Below are 11,493 nucleotides of genomic sequence, written 5' to 3' on the forward strand. Positions count from 1 at the left end.
CCACTGGAGTCCTGCAGGAGACGGTGTGGTCACCCATCCTCTTCAACCTGCCACAACCTGTACACCTGAGGTGTACGACTTGTGGCGACTTGTGTTACAACTCTGAAACGTGTCATATCCAGAAGAGGACTGATGACACTGCCATTATGGGATATATCAAAGACAACAAAGAGGATTACAGGAGTAATTTTGTCGTCTGGTGTCATAGAAACGGCCTGCAGGTAAACACTTCCAAGACAAAGGAATTGGTTATTGACTTCAGGAGGGACAGAGGCAGTCCAAGATCAGTTCTGGTAGGGAGGTGGAGGTACAGACCTATCAGGACAGTCTGTCTATCTCTGCACTTTCATTCTTCTGAAGCTCCATTTCTGCTATTTCCATGGCAACTTGGAGTGACCCTGCAAAAAATGAAGAAAGATGCATGGCCATTGGTACATATTAAGTTTTCCTTAATATGTTTCCTCCATGGAAGCTGATAAATGAGTTTCCTCTCCAGATACCCAAAGAAAGTGGAGTAGGTTACCTCTCTTTTTCTCTTGTCTGGCCACAGATCTGCTCACTGGAATCTCAAGGGAGGATAGAATGTATGTAGGCTTTTTAATTATACTCCCAACCACACTGTTAGCAAAATCATGACAAATAGTAAATGGCCTGTACTAGTATAGTGCTGTATCAAGTCCATAGGACCCCAAAGAGCTTCACACTACATTCACTCATTCACACATTCACAGAGCAAGCTACTGGATAACAACTGCCCTGGGCAGTTTGGTTCACGTATTGTCAAATAGTAATGAGTGTATTTAACTATTTGGTTTAAACTTCATTACTCTAAGACTTTGCAAAGACTGTCCTGTCTGCAGCATTTGTTTTAAATACAGACTACAGCTAGAAAATAATCCAGAATAAATGACTGTGTAAGAGAAAACTTTATTGAAGTTTCATTTGGCTCAGTAGAATGGAAAAGCATGAATGACAAAGATGTAAATATGCCATCGAAGGCACAGCAACAAGACACCAGGAGCAGCAGCACCCTGTTTAGTTCTGACGACACAAAAAAATCATGTGCTTACAATTTATTTTAAGCATTATTGCAGTAATTATTACACAGTTCAAGATAAGTAATTTATGTGCATCCATGTATGTGCTTTAAAAGGTCCTTTTCCACCACATGTGCTTTTAGCAGAATTAGATATAGAATACACCTTCAAAAATGGTCAATGATAAAAAAGTTCTATTTGATGTTCTATAATTGTTTATTCTTGGAATGATTTAAATTTCTAACGGTATCTAAGCACGATCAGGATTTCACATGAAAGAAAATTTTATATTTTCTTAAGCTGCACACCGACACACTTTCTAAGTGTGTAGAGCTCTTTGCATCTGAGAACAGAGCACATGGGCAAATCCTGGATTCACCATCCATATTCTCTTCCAACGTTTCCATGGTTTCATGTTTTGAAGCATTTGATGATGGAGAAAGCCTTATTTACAGCCAACAAATGCAAATCATTAACACTGTGTCATCCGGTTGCCTTGTATGAATGCGCTTCAACAGACAACAAGAAATGAGAGCAGAGAACCTTACCAGGAAGTCTTTATAGCAGCAGAAAGATTAATATGCAGGGGTTAGAGTTGTAGCATTCAACATGTCACAAGAAGTCATCACAGATAGGGAAAGTCAGACAGCTTGTGTAAGTCATATTGGAAGTGAAAGACATTATGAGTGGCGACACATTCAGAACAACAAGTCACTGGAAATCTCCAGTAGAAATACAGAAAGGCCAGTCAGTTATTAGAAAACAAAATAGCTGCAGCGTCCTGCTGCAGTGACATTCAGCTTTCACAACACAGCCATCCAAACACATTTACAACTGCACACACACAAGAGTATGAAAAAAGAATCTGCAGACATTGAGTTTCAATAGTTTGAAGCATTGTGCAGATAAAGAACAAAGAAAAGCCATTTCTCAGTATTCCCAGAGGGTGGCGCTGTCCACAGAGTCTGCGCTGCCCTTCAGCCCTCCAGCATGGTCGCCTTTAAGGTACTTCCCGCCCAGAGCCCGAATTCCCATCTTGTTGAGATCACAGAACTCAAGCAGGAACTGGACAGGAGTGGAGCTGCTGCACACCACTGCTGAGTCGTCTCCAACGCACCAGTACTTTCCCTGGGAGTCTGGACAGACAACAGGACTAATGAAGCCCAGAGCTCACACAGGTGGTGTATACATCCGGACAACATGGTGTGCTTTGCATTAAATCTAGATCAGGGGTGTCCAAAGTCGGTCCTCCAGGGCCAGCATCCTGCATGTTTTAGTTCTCTCCCTAGTGGTAGTAACAATCTCCTCAGCAAGTCAATGTTCTGCTTAGGCCTTCTGATGAGCCATCATTTGATGCAGGTGTAAAACCAGGGAGAGAACTAAAACATGCAGGATGCCGGCCCTCAAGGACCCACTTTGGACACCCCTGATCTAGATGATGATGCATTAATCTTGATCATTGATATTTGATTATCATCAACTTGTCCAGGGACTGCAGGTGAAAGTTAGCATTTTTGCTAGAACATGTCTCCTTTTAAAAAGTTAATGAAATGTAAATTGTTTCTGTGCAAATAAATAAACATTAAACAATCATCCATCCATCTCCAACTAACGTTCCGGGTGAGAGGCGGGGTCACCCTGGACAGGTCGCCAGTCTGTCGCAGCATTAAACAATCAATCAACTTTATTTATACCATTAGGTAGATTAAATCCACAAAACTTTAGAGAACAGTGGGAATACTAAAGTCTAAGTGCAACTAAGGCATTTACAGCAAAACTGTCTAAAACATTGTCACAATCTCAAATTTCTTCCCATTATGAAGAAAAGCTAGATGCAAGTTGCAAGTTTTTCTGGGCGTTGGGACATATTATGTTTAGCTGAATGCCTGTTTTTTTTGTCCTCCATAGAAACTGATAGCTGAGTTTCATCTGCTGACGCCTAAAGAAAGTGGAGCAGGTTATCTGTCTTTCCTTCGCCTGCCCACAGATCTGCTCACTGGAATCTCGAGGGAGGATAGAATGTAGGCTTCTTCTAACTTTCCCCTGGGAGTCTGGTCAAAAAACACTCATCTTTTTAATAGCAAAAAACCTCAGAAAAATAAAATTAACATCACAGCTAATTTCAATCGTGTTTGTAAATACAAGCTAACAACTTGTTATAGTCTATTTTATTTACTTGGACGTAGAATGAATATGGAGGATTTCGTGTGTAGAATTGTGAATATGACTATCGAAGGTCACCAGATAATGAAATTACAAGCTTCAGATTAAGAGAAAAATTACAATGCTTTAAAAGCAGAAAACCTGAAGACCATGAAAGTCTATTTTATTATTACCATTTACTTTTGTTTTTTTACAGGGGCCTTCTTCTATTGGTTAATTGGTGAGAGGCGGGGAAATCATCCACCTTGAAGGTGTGACATCACAACTGCCCTTCCTATTGTTCTTAAAAGAATTAAAACTTACTTTTCTAATTGTCACACAGAAAAGGGTTCAGCAGTTGAGATTCATGAAAGTGAAAATGACGGATATCTCATCATCACCCACTAAAAACAGTTGAGACAGAGACACACAGAGATGATAGGTAGCCCACGAGGAGTCACAGGTAAACTGAGGTGATTACATGTGTATTTTGTGAGTATAAGATTTACTGATAAGAAAATATTTTGTTTTGCCATATATTTAGTCATCTTCTGTGAATCGATATGCCAACACTCTTATTTTGTATCTCTGAATTAAATTTCAATTAGCCTCTTCCTTGCACATTACCAACACTTCTAGCCACCGTGTCTTAAGGTGCCTTTCCATGGGCAGTTCTCCTTCTGACCAGTTACTGTTCGGTTCTATCCCAGTTGTGAGCATCTCTGTGAATATGTGAACGTGGGCATGCCGGTTATCCATCGGAGAATCGTCCACAGCTACTGCACTCTCATGGCCCGCCCACGTTCCAGGATAAAGTAACGTTAGCCTACACCAGGATAGTCAAAGCATGCTTTACCATCTAAGAACTTGTCTCAAAAATGGAACATATTTCTGGTCAGGGGAAGAAAAGCATGGTATTAAACTCTTTGCCTTTGGTCTAGTCTTCTTCAAACTTTCTCCCCAAAATGTGTTCATTCACAGCTACAGTCCTCAGTCTGCTGTTTGTAACGTTGCATGTTGTTGTATTCTTTTGTCTTTTTCAGACACTGTCTTCATTACATTAGCGAGGCCATCATACAGCTCACACACACAGAGCTCTCTGGCAGAATGCGGTGAAATGTCCCAGGCCATCTTTGGTCAAGCTTCTCTAGAAAGCGACGGCTATATAATATTTGTTAAATATGCTTGAATGTTGCCTACTTCCACTTACCTTTGAGGGAATAAGCACCGTTATGAAACTCCAATTGGAAAACATCGTAGGAGGCCCGGTTGGAGTCGAGGGTTGGAAGTCCAGCTTTGCGAGCTCCAATGAAACCATGTTCTCCACGCAGGACAATGATTGGACGGTTGATCAGCTTCATCAGGAACTGCTCAGCCTCCCCTGAAATAACATAGACTAGTACCTTTAATCATAACTGTTTATTGTTTAAATTAACTGCAGAAAGTTTGTTGTTCACTTTAAAAAAATGTAAATGGGGGGAAAAAAGTGAATAATGTTTCCTTCTCATGTGAACGTTAATAATAAAGTTCCACAGGATTCTGTGCTCGTACCAATACAGTTTAAATGGAAATCACTATTTAAACCGTCAGGTTTAAATGGAACAATTAGGTGGCTTAACACTATGTTAACTATAATGATAAAACTGACCCAAGAAGTAAAGTCACTAAAGTCAAAAACAAACAGACTCCTTCCTTCTTCACCACAGAGGAGTCTAGAGACATGTTCACGTTTGAAATTGTATGAAGGGTCTCAAGGAAATATTTGCTTTTCCAACCTACAGATGGAACTTAAATAAGTACGGGTTGACTCCATAGACAGATGCTAGTTCCTGTCTCTGTGATGAATGGCAGCCAGCAGGTTGTAGTTTATTTATATGACTTAGAGTCAGAAATTCCTACTTCTGTGTACAAAAGAAAGCCGATATTAGAGTACATTTACGATCTGCAACTTTGTCTTGACTTCACTTTCATGTATTTGAAAAATATCAGTAACAATCCTGACCTGTACTGTCAACTGCAGCAGCCAGTTGCCCGTTCTTCTTGGCAGTCACATACTTCCCGTTGGCTGCACGAATGCACACCCGACCCTCACGCCACTCCAGTTCAAAGTAACTGTTAGCAGATCTGAAAACAAATACAAAGACAGACCTTATCATCTACATTTTTCTAAGGATGCAAACAGCACTTCCCAGTAGGAGGGTGATTACTTGGAGGAAGCCGTGCACTGCAGTCCTCCAGTTGCTGTCAGGGTCCAGTATTTCCCAGCAGCAGTTCTAAAGGCACACTTCCTGTCTTCACGGTTCATCTCCAGTTGGAACACTTCTTGGTCCCCTTCCTCATTCTGATTGGCTGACAGGTCCATGCCTAAAAAATAAAATAATCTGTGATCAGCTTTCATTCAGCTCTGGGGGATTAAAGCTTCCCTAAGCTGCACCGTGTTTCATCAAATTTCAGACAGCAAAAGGAGGAGGTCAGTAGTAACTAGTTACATTTACTTGAGCAACTTTTTAGGAGAAAAGAAAAATCAACTTTTAAGAGCAGTTTTACTACCTCATACTTTTACTCGAGAAATATTTTTACTCCTCTGTGAGTAAAATTAATGGACACTCTGTGTGAGCAACTTCACTGGATGGAGAACAAGCATATTTTAAACAAAAATGCCCCCCAAAAAACACACACAAAAATAATTGTAATCTTCAGAATACCAGCATTTGGACAGAAATTAATAGTTTTCTCTGTCTGATGACATCACTGTGAAATGTTAAATCGGGTGTTATAAGCCTTTTAATAAAATATAGTGAAATTAAATTAAAATTTAATGAAAAGGTATTAAAAAAAGCAAAATACTTATCTGAGGGTATAAACACATGTGCAACCAGGTAATACTTTTTTTTTTCGTTTCTCAACAGATTTGTTTATTTTCAGTAGAATTTTTGGGAATATTTCAAAACATATTCAATAAATTAAAATACTCATTTCAATGAGACTCAGTTGTCAAATTAAAAATAATTTTTTAAATAACCATTAATGATGTATTAAATATTAAGCCCAGATGTTAAAATGTATTCTGTAGGTCTGTTATATTTTAAATCCTACATGTTTTTTATTGGCTGTATTCTGATAATTATTACAGAAATAAAGACTTGAAACATCAGATATGTGTAGCTAGTGTATTTCATCCAGTGATTTGAGATGCTGAAATAAATTAACTTTAATAATAATATTCTAATCCATGGAAAGTGTCTGAGTACAAGTTGGAATAAAAAAAATGTATTTGTCATTTTCCAATTAGTCTAGAATCTGAAAAGGGGTATTTGCACATTTTTGACTTCCCCTTGCTCTTGTCTTCAAGTTTTATTGGTCTAAGTTCAAAGTATGGTGGGGATTTTATGTTTTCATACATTTACATGACAGAAGAAAAAACTAGGAGGGAGTGTAGACTAGCTGAAATTTACTTTTGGTCTCTATATTTTATATTTCACTTTAATAATAGCCCTAATTTATTAATTCACTGTGAATTTTAATTGAGGATTTTCAAAATAAAAAGAGAAAAGACAACAGCAGCCCATGAAGACATTCAATTTAAACCCACCATTTGTTTGATGCCCATGTGTCTGTTTGGGGTAAATGCAGTATACAGGCGCAACCTTGGCCTCTACACTGCAGTCTAAATCCCTGCGTTAGCAGCAGATCCCATCTGGGGCCGAGTGGGAACAAGAAAAAGAGGTTGCATGAGATGTAAGATAGTCTGAGTCATCCAGTTCTTAGCCTCTTTTCTCTACATCTCCTTCAAATCATCCTTTCTTTGTCTCTAAAAATATCTTTTCTAATTTTGAGTCTGCTCTTAGTGCAGTGGTGTCCAAAGTCGGTCCTCGACGGTATCCTGCATGTTTTAGTTCTCTCCCTGGTTTAGCACACCTGCATAAAATGATGCCTCATTAGAAGGACTAAGAGGAACGTTGACTTCCTGAGGAGGTTGTTACTACCACTAGGGAGAGAACTAAAACATGCAGGATGCCGGGCCTCGAGGACTTTGGACACCCCTGTCTTAGTGTATCTCAGATAACAGATGACACAGGCTGAGAGAACCTCAGCTGACCTGACCCCAACAACCACAATGCAGAGATAGAATTACTGCAGAAAAATGTTAAGCTGTGCAAAGATGGGCCAAATGTACTGAGTAAGTAATGAAAAACACATGGTGGAGAGAAAATGAATACGATTTTTTTTTGTTTTTTTTTTACTTTGTTGTACACAACCTCCACTGCTCCGTGAGTCCAGCTATGCAGGGACTTCATGGCAGAGGGGTCTCTGGAATGTTTTGCATGGGGGGCCTGATGGGGGCCATGAATAACTTTGTGGTAGCACACCAAAGAAAAAAAAAGCCATAGCAGATTTCAGGAATTTATTAGGAGACTTAGCTCAACTAGATTTTTGGCAACTTTCTAAAATAAAAGTTGCCAAACTTTTATTTTTTGCCAAATATTTTTTTTTTTATTTTTTTATTTTTTTTGGCCTAAATAATCTTTTGGCATAAAATGACTTGGGCCACTATTTCAGGAAGGTGATGATTTGCCCAGAGGAATGTGGGACACTTCATGGTCAAGTTGAACAAACCAAAATGGAGCTTTTTGGCCATCAGATATGTTGCAATGCTTGGCAGACACCACAAACACACAGGAATGGAAAGGCTTGTAAAGGTAGAAGGTGAAATGAAAGCTGCAATATACAGAGAAATCCTGGAGGACAATTAGTTTCTGTCTGCAGGAGAAGTACAGCTTCAGAGAACATTTATTTTCCAGCAAGAAAAGATAAAGCTAAAGGTCCACAGAAATGGTGTGAAGAACCAAAAGGTGAATGTTCTGGAGTAGCTGAGTCAAAGTCCAGACCTCAATCTGATACAGAATTTATGGATTTGAAAAAGGCTGTTCACAGCGGATCCCCATGCAACCGGACAGAGTTTGAACAGTTTTTCAAGGAGCGACGGAGCAAAATTGCAGAGTGTAAATGTACAATCTTTCAACCTTCCAGACCCCTAAGCCTTCTGGTTCTGGTCTGCTCTGCATCCCCAGAACCAGAACTAAACGAGGATAAGCAGCATTCAGCTTCTATGCACCACAAATATGGAACAAACTTCCAGAAAACTGTGAAACAGCTGAAACACTGACTTCCTAAAAACCCACCTGTTTAGAGTCGTATTTGAAACGTAATCAATTACAAATTTAACAATGGCATTTGACTTAATGTAATGTTTTGATTGTTGATTCTATGTTGCATGACTTTGTGTTTCTGTGCTTGTTATGATGTAAAGCACTTTGAATGCCTTGCTGCTGAAATACAGATCAAATTTGATTGACTGATTGAACCCTGATGGAGATCTATCCACAGACTATTTGCTGCTATTGGAGCCATAGGTGAATCTATCAAATACTGAATCAAAGGGTGATTATTTCTGCTACTCATATTTTATTTAAAAATATTTGTAGTTAATTGCCATTATCTAATCAATACCAGTTTTCATTCTGACACTAAAAAATTTCCTGTAAATTTGTACTTAAAAAAGAAGCTATTTTTATGATCAGGGATTGAATTGTAAAAGCAACAAAAATGATATAACATCCAAGGTGTGAATACTTTTTATAAGCACCATGTATGTGGACAGGCTGTATCTAAATAATCTAATTATCAGATCATTAGCAGAACCCTAGAGTACTTGATTACTACGGAGGTAACATTCATCCATCTGATTCAGGGGTGAAGGTCCCCCAGCCCCCATAAACTGGAGCTGAACACCTCTGCTCTGTGGAGCTCTAGTTAGCTGGATTTCTGTGGAGAAAACCAGAATTCAACTTTTTGAAATCAGTTACGTCATCGTGATGTCATCACCTTGTCTACACTTTAAACCACTGAGACTACAGTATATTGTCTCCTGAAAGCAATCTTTGTGGACATTTGTTTTTGTGTTTCAGTGGTTGAATCACACAGCTGCATTTAGTCCTGGCATGGTTACAATAAAAAAACTAATAGGAAGAATGCCATATATTGGATAGAGATAACTTAAAATAAGAGTAATTTAGGAAAAACTAGTTTCAAAACAGACAAGGTCTAAAAATAATGCATGGAAAAATTGACTTGGGACTGGAATCGGCCAGTTTTCATTTCTAACAGCCCTGATCGGTGGTCAGGAGGTCAGACAAGCAAATATCTGACCTTAATCTAAGCAGCAGGTCTCACAAAACAGCACTCTGCACAGCGGTAGTTGTTCTTGAGGGCAAAAGAACCAAAATTACTTGAGTGATATAGAAGTGTTTAAAAAAGTCAGAGAAAGCACAGTTTTTGCATTTTTGACAGTTAAAAATCAAATAAATCTTAGGAGCAGTCAGTTTGTACCTGCCTTCAGATGGTTTGTCAAACTGACAAATGACTGATTCCAAGAAAGCTGAACATATTCTACAATGTCAGAGTTTATAGTAGACATTCTGTATAACAATACTGATATTTAAAGGCAATGATGATCACTTTGTTGACTAAGGTTGGAATGTATGTAGATATGTTTCATTTTGTGGCTGTTCCATCCATTCATCCATCCATCCATCCATCCATCATCCCAGGTGATGCTTTAAATGACTTAAAACTTGATCAAGGTTTTTAAAGAGAGTAGCAAAATAAGCTAAAACTGGTACTGACAGGTCAGAGCTTTAATATCAGAAACTGGCCTCAAAATTCTGATAACCAAAAACCTTTGTGTAGAAATACTCTATTATAATTTGAAGGCATAGGAAATAAAACTATTGTTGGTAGGCTCTCAACCTGTCTAAACGCCCAGAGGGTCCAGATCTTTCTATAGGACTCACGAATAGCACAGAGTTTGACCGGGGAGTGCCCATAGTAAAGACACGTGGATAGGATCAAATTTGCAGGGTGTGGTGATAGGTGCCGTGGCGGCATTCCTACCTTGTCTGGTTGAATTGTATTATATTTTATTTTATTTAGGTCTTTTCTGAAGCTGCAGAGTCTCACCTTGCCTCGTAGAGACGTTCTTCTCGTTGCCCGCAGTCAGCACCACCTGAGCGTGGCTGCGTTCCAGGCCAAACAGTTCATCTTTTCCCACCCGGCCGCTCCTCCCACTCTTCATTGTCCCCGTGGGGCCCACTGGTGCCAGGTAGCGGCCGTTGCAGTCACGGAATGCCACTTTCCCTGAGAGGAATTCCAGCATGTAGCCGGTGTCCTTGTCCGTTTTTGTGGACAGGCTGCCGTCGTTGCGCAGAAACCGGTTGTCAGAGGTCTCCAGGTGGTAGCGCTCATCTCGGTAAACGAGCGTAACCAGTGAGTCGACGCCCCAGGGGACGTCCCGATCTATGGACACCTCCTGGGCGCTCAGGTGGGCGAAGCGTTTCCGCGCAAAGCTGTAAAGGTTCACCTGCGGATGCACGGCCAGGTGAACGCTCCATCTCTCTGCCGGAGAAGCTGTCTGCGCGAAGCAGGTGATCCGGTCCTCGCTGCCTCCTAGAAAGCGGCCGTAGGGCTCAGACTGCAGCGACCACCGCCCGTCGTCGTGCGCTGTGATGACGAAGCGGCAGTCTCGGCCGCGTGTCTCGCTGTCCGCGGTAACGTTGCCGTCTTTGTCCGCGCCAAGGTAGCGGCCCAGGTGGGACTTGAGGAAGACGGCGCTGCCGTCCTCCCCGGTCTGCTCCAGCGTCCAGGTCTGCTTCTTCTTCAGGCTGCTGGCCGACGCGTTGATCTTGAAACCGAAGGTCTCCGCTGTCAGATACTTGCCTGCGCTATTGATGAGCCCCAGAGGGATCTGCAGCAAGTCCCCGTCTGCGCTGTTTGAGGACATGATGATGGAGAGACGAGAAGAAATGCAAGTAAAGGGCAGACAGAGAGAGAAGATTTGCTCTGAGAGAAGAGGGTGATGAGGATAACAAAGAATATCTAGACACTGCAAATTCTCACTGCTTTAGTGGAGCTGCAGGACTGAGGATGGATGCAATATTCTGCACACGCCCCTCTAAAGACAGGAGCCGAAGAGAGAGAGATGCAGTCCTGACAAACCACCGCACCCCGAGAACCCCGCGACAGAAGTTGCATACCAACATAACACACCCATGTTCATTTGTCCTTTTACTCCCCCCCCCCCCCCCAAGGTATTATGAGCATTAAAATCTACACATAAAATATTTTTTTTCCATTCCACTGTAGACACAACAGTCGGGTGAGTCCATCTCCTCAGTAAATAGACAGTGGTGGAGGAGAATGTGTCACAGAACCCATAAATATAGCTGACACCTGTAAAAGAGAAGCAGGCAGCATG

At 40.8% G+C, this 11,493-nt stretch overlaps 1 protein-coding gene across 1 annotated transcript; it reads right to left on the reverse strand.

Moving 5' to 3' along the window:
* Positions 1-907: 907 nt before the first annotated feature.
* Positions 908-11,262, reverse strand: LOC106908278 (fascin-like). The gene is made up of 5 exons (XM_014974332.2): positions 10,200-11,262; positions 5,387-5,543; positions 5,182-5,303; positions 4,390-4,560; positions 908-2,173 (listed from the first exon to the last, which is right to left on the reverse strand). Exons 1-5 carry the CDS (start codon positions 11,017-11,019, stop codon positions 1,968-1,970), a joined length of 1,476 nt encoding a protein of 491 aa, XP_014829818.2. The 5' UTR covers positions 11,020-11,262; the 3' UTR covers positions 908-1,967.
* Positions 11,263-11,493: the final 231 nt, after the last annotated feature.

The sequence above is a fragment of the Poecilia mexicana genome, unplaced genomic scaffold (genome assembly GCF_051168715.1).
Source record: "Poecilia mexicana isolate PSO_F unplaced genomic scaffold, ASM5116871v1 scaffold_2, whole genome shotgun sequence".
NCBI classification, from domain to species: Eukaryota; Metazoa; Chordata; class Actinopteri; order Cyprinodontiformes; family Poeciliidae; genus Poecilia; species Poecilia mexicana.

Bases quoted from the DNA above. Each gene is read 5' to 3' on its own strand.
- LOC106908278 (XM_014974332.2), bottom strand. From the start codon at position 11,019: ATGTCCTCAAACAGCGCAGACGGGGACTTGCTGCAGATCCCTCTGGGG. The intron at 5,544-10,199 runs GTGAGACTCTGC...TTTATTTTTTAG, and splicing joins GAACGTCTCTACGAGGCAAG to GCATGGACCTGTCAGCCAAT. The intron at 5,304-5,386 runs GTAATCACCCTC...ATTTGTTTTCAG, and splicing joins CAGTGCACGGCTTCCTCCAA to ATCTGCTAACAGTTACTTTG.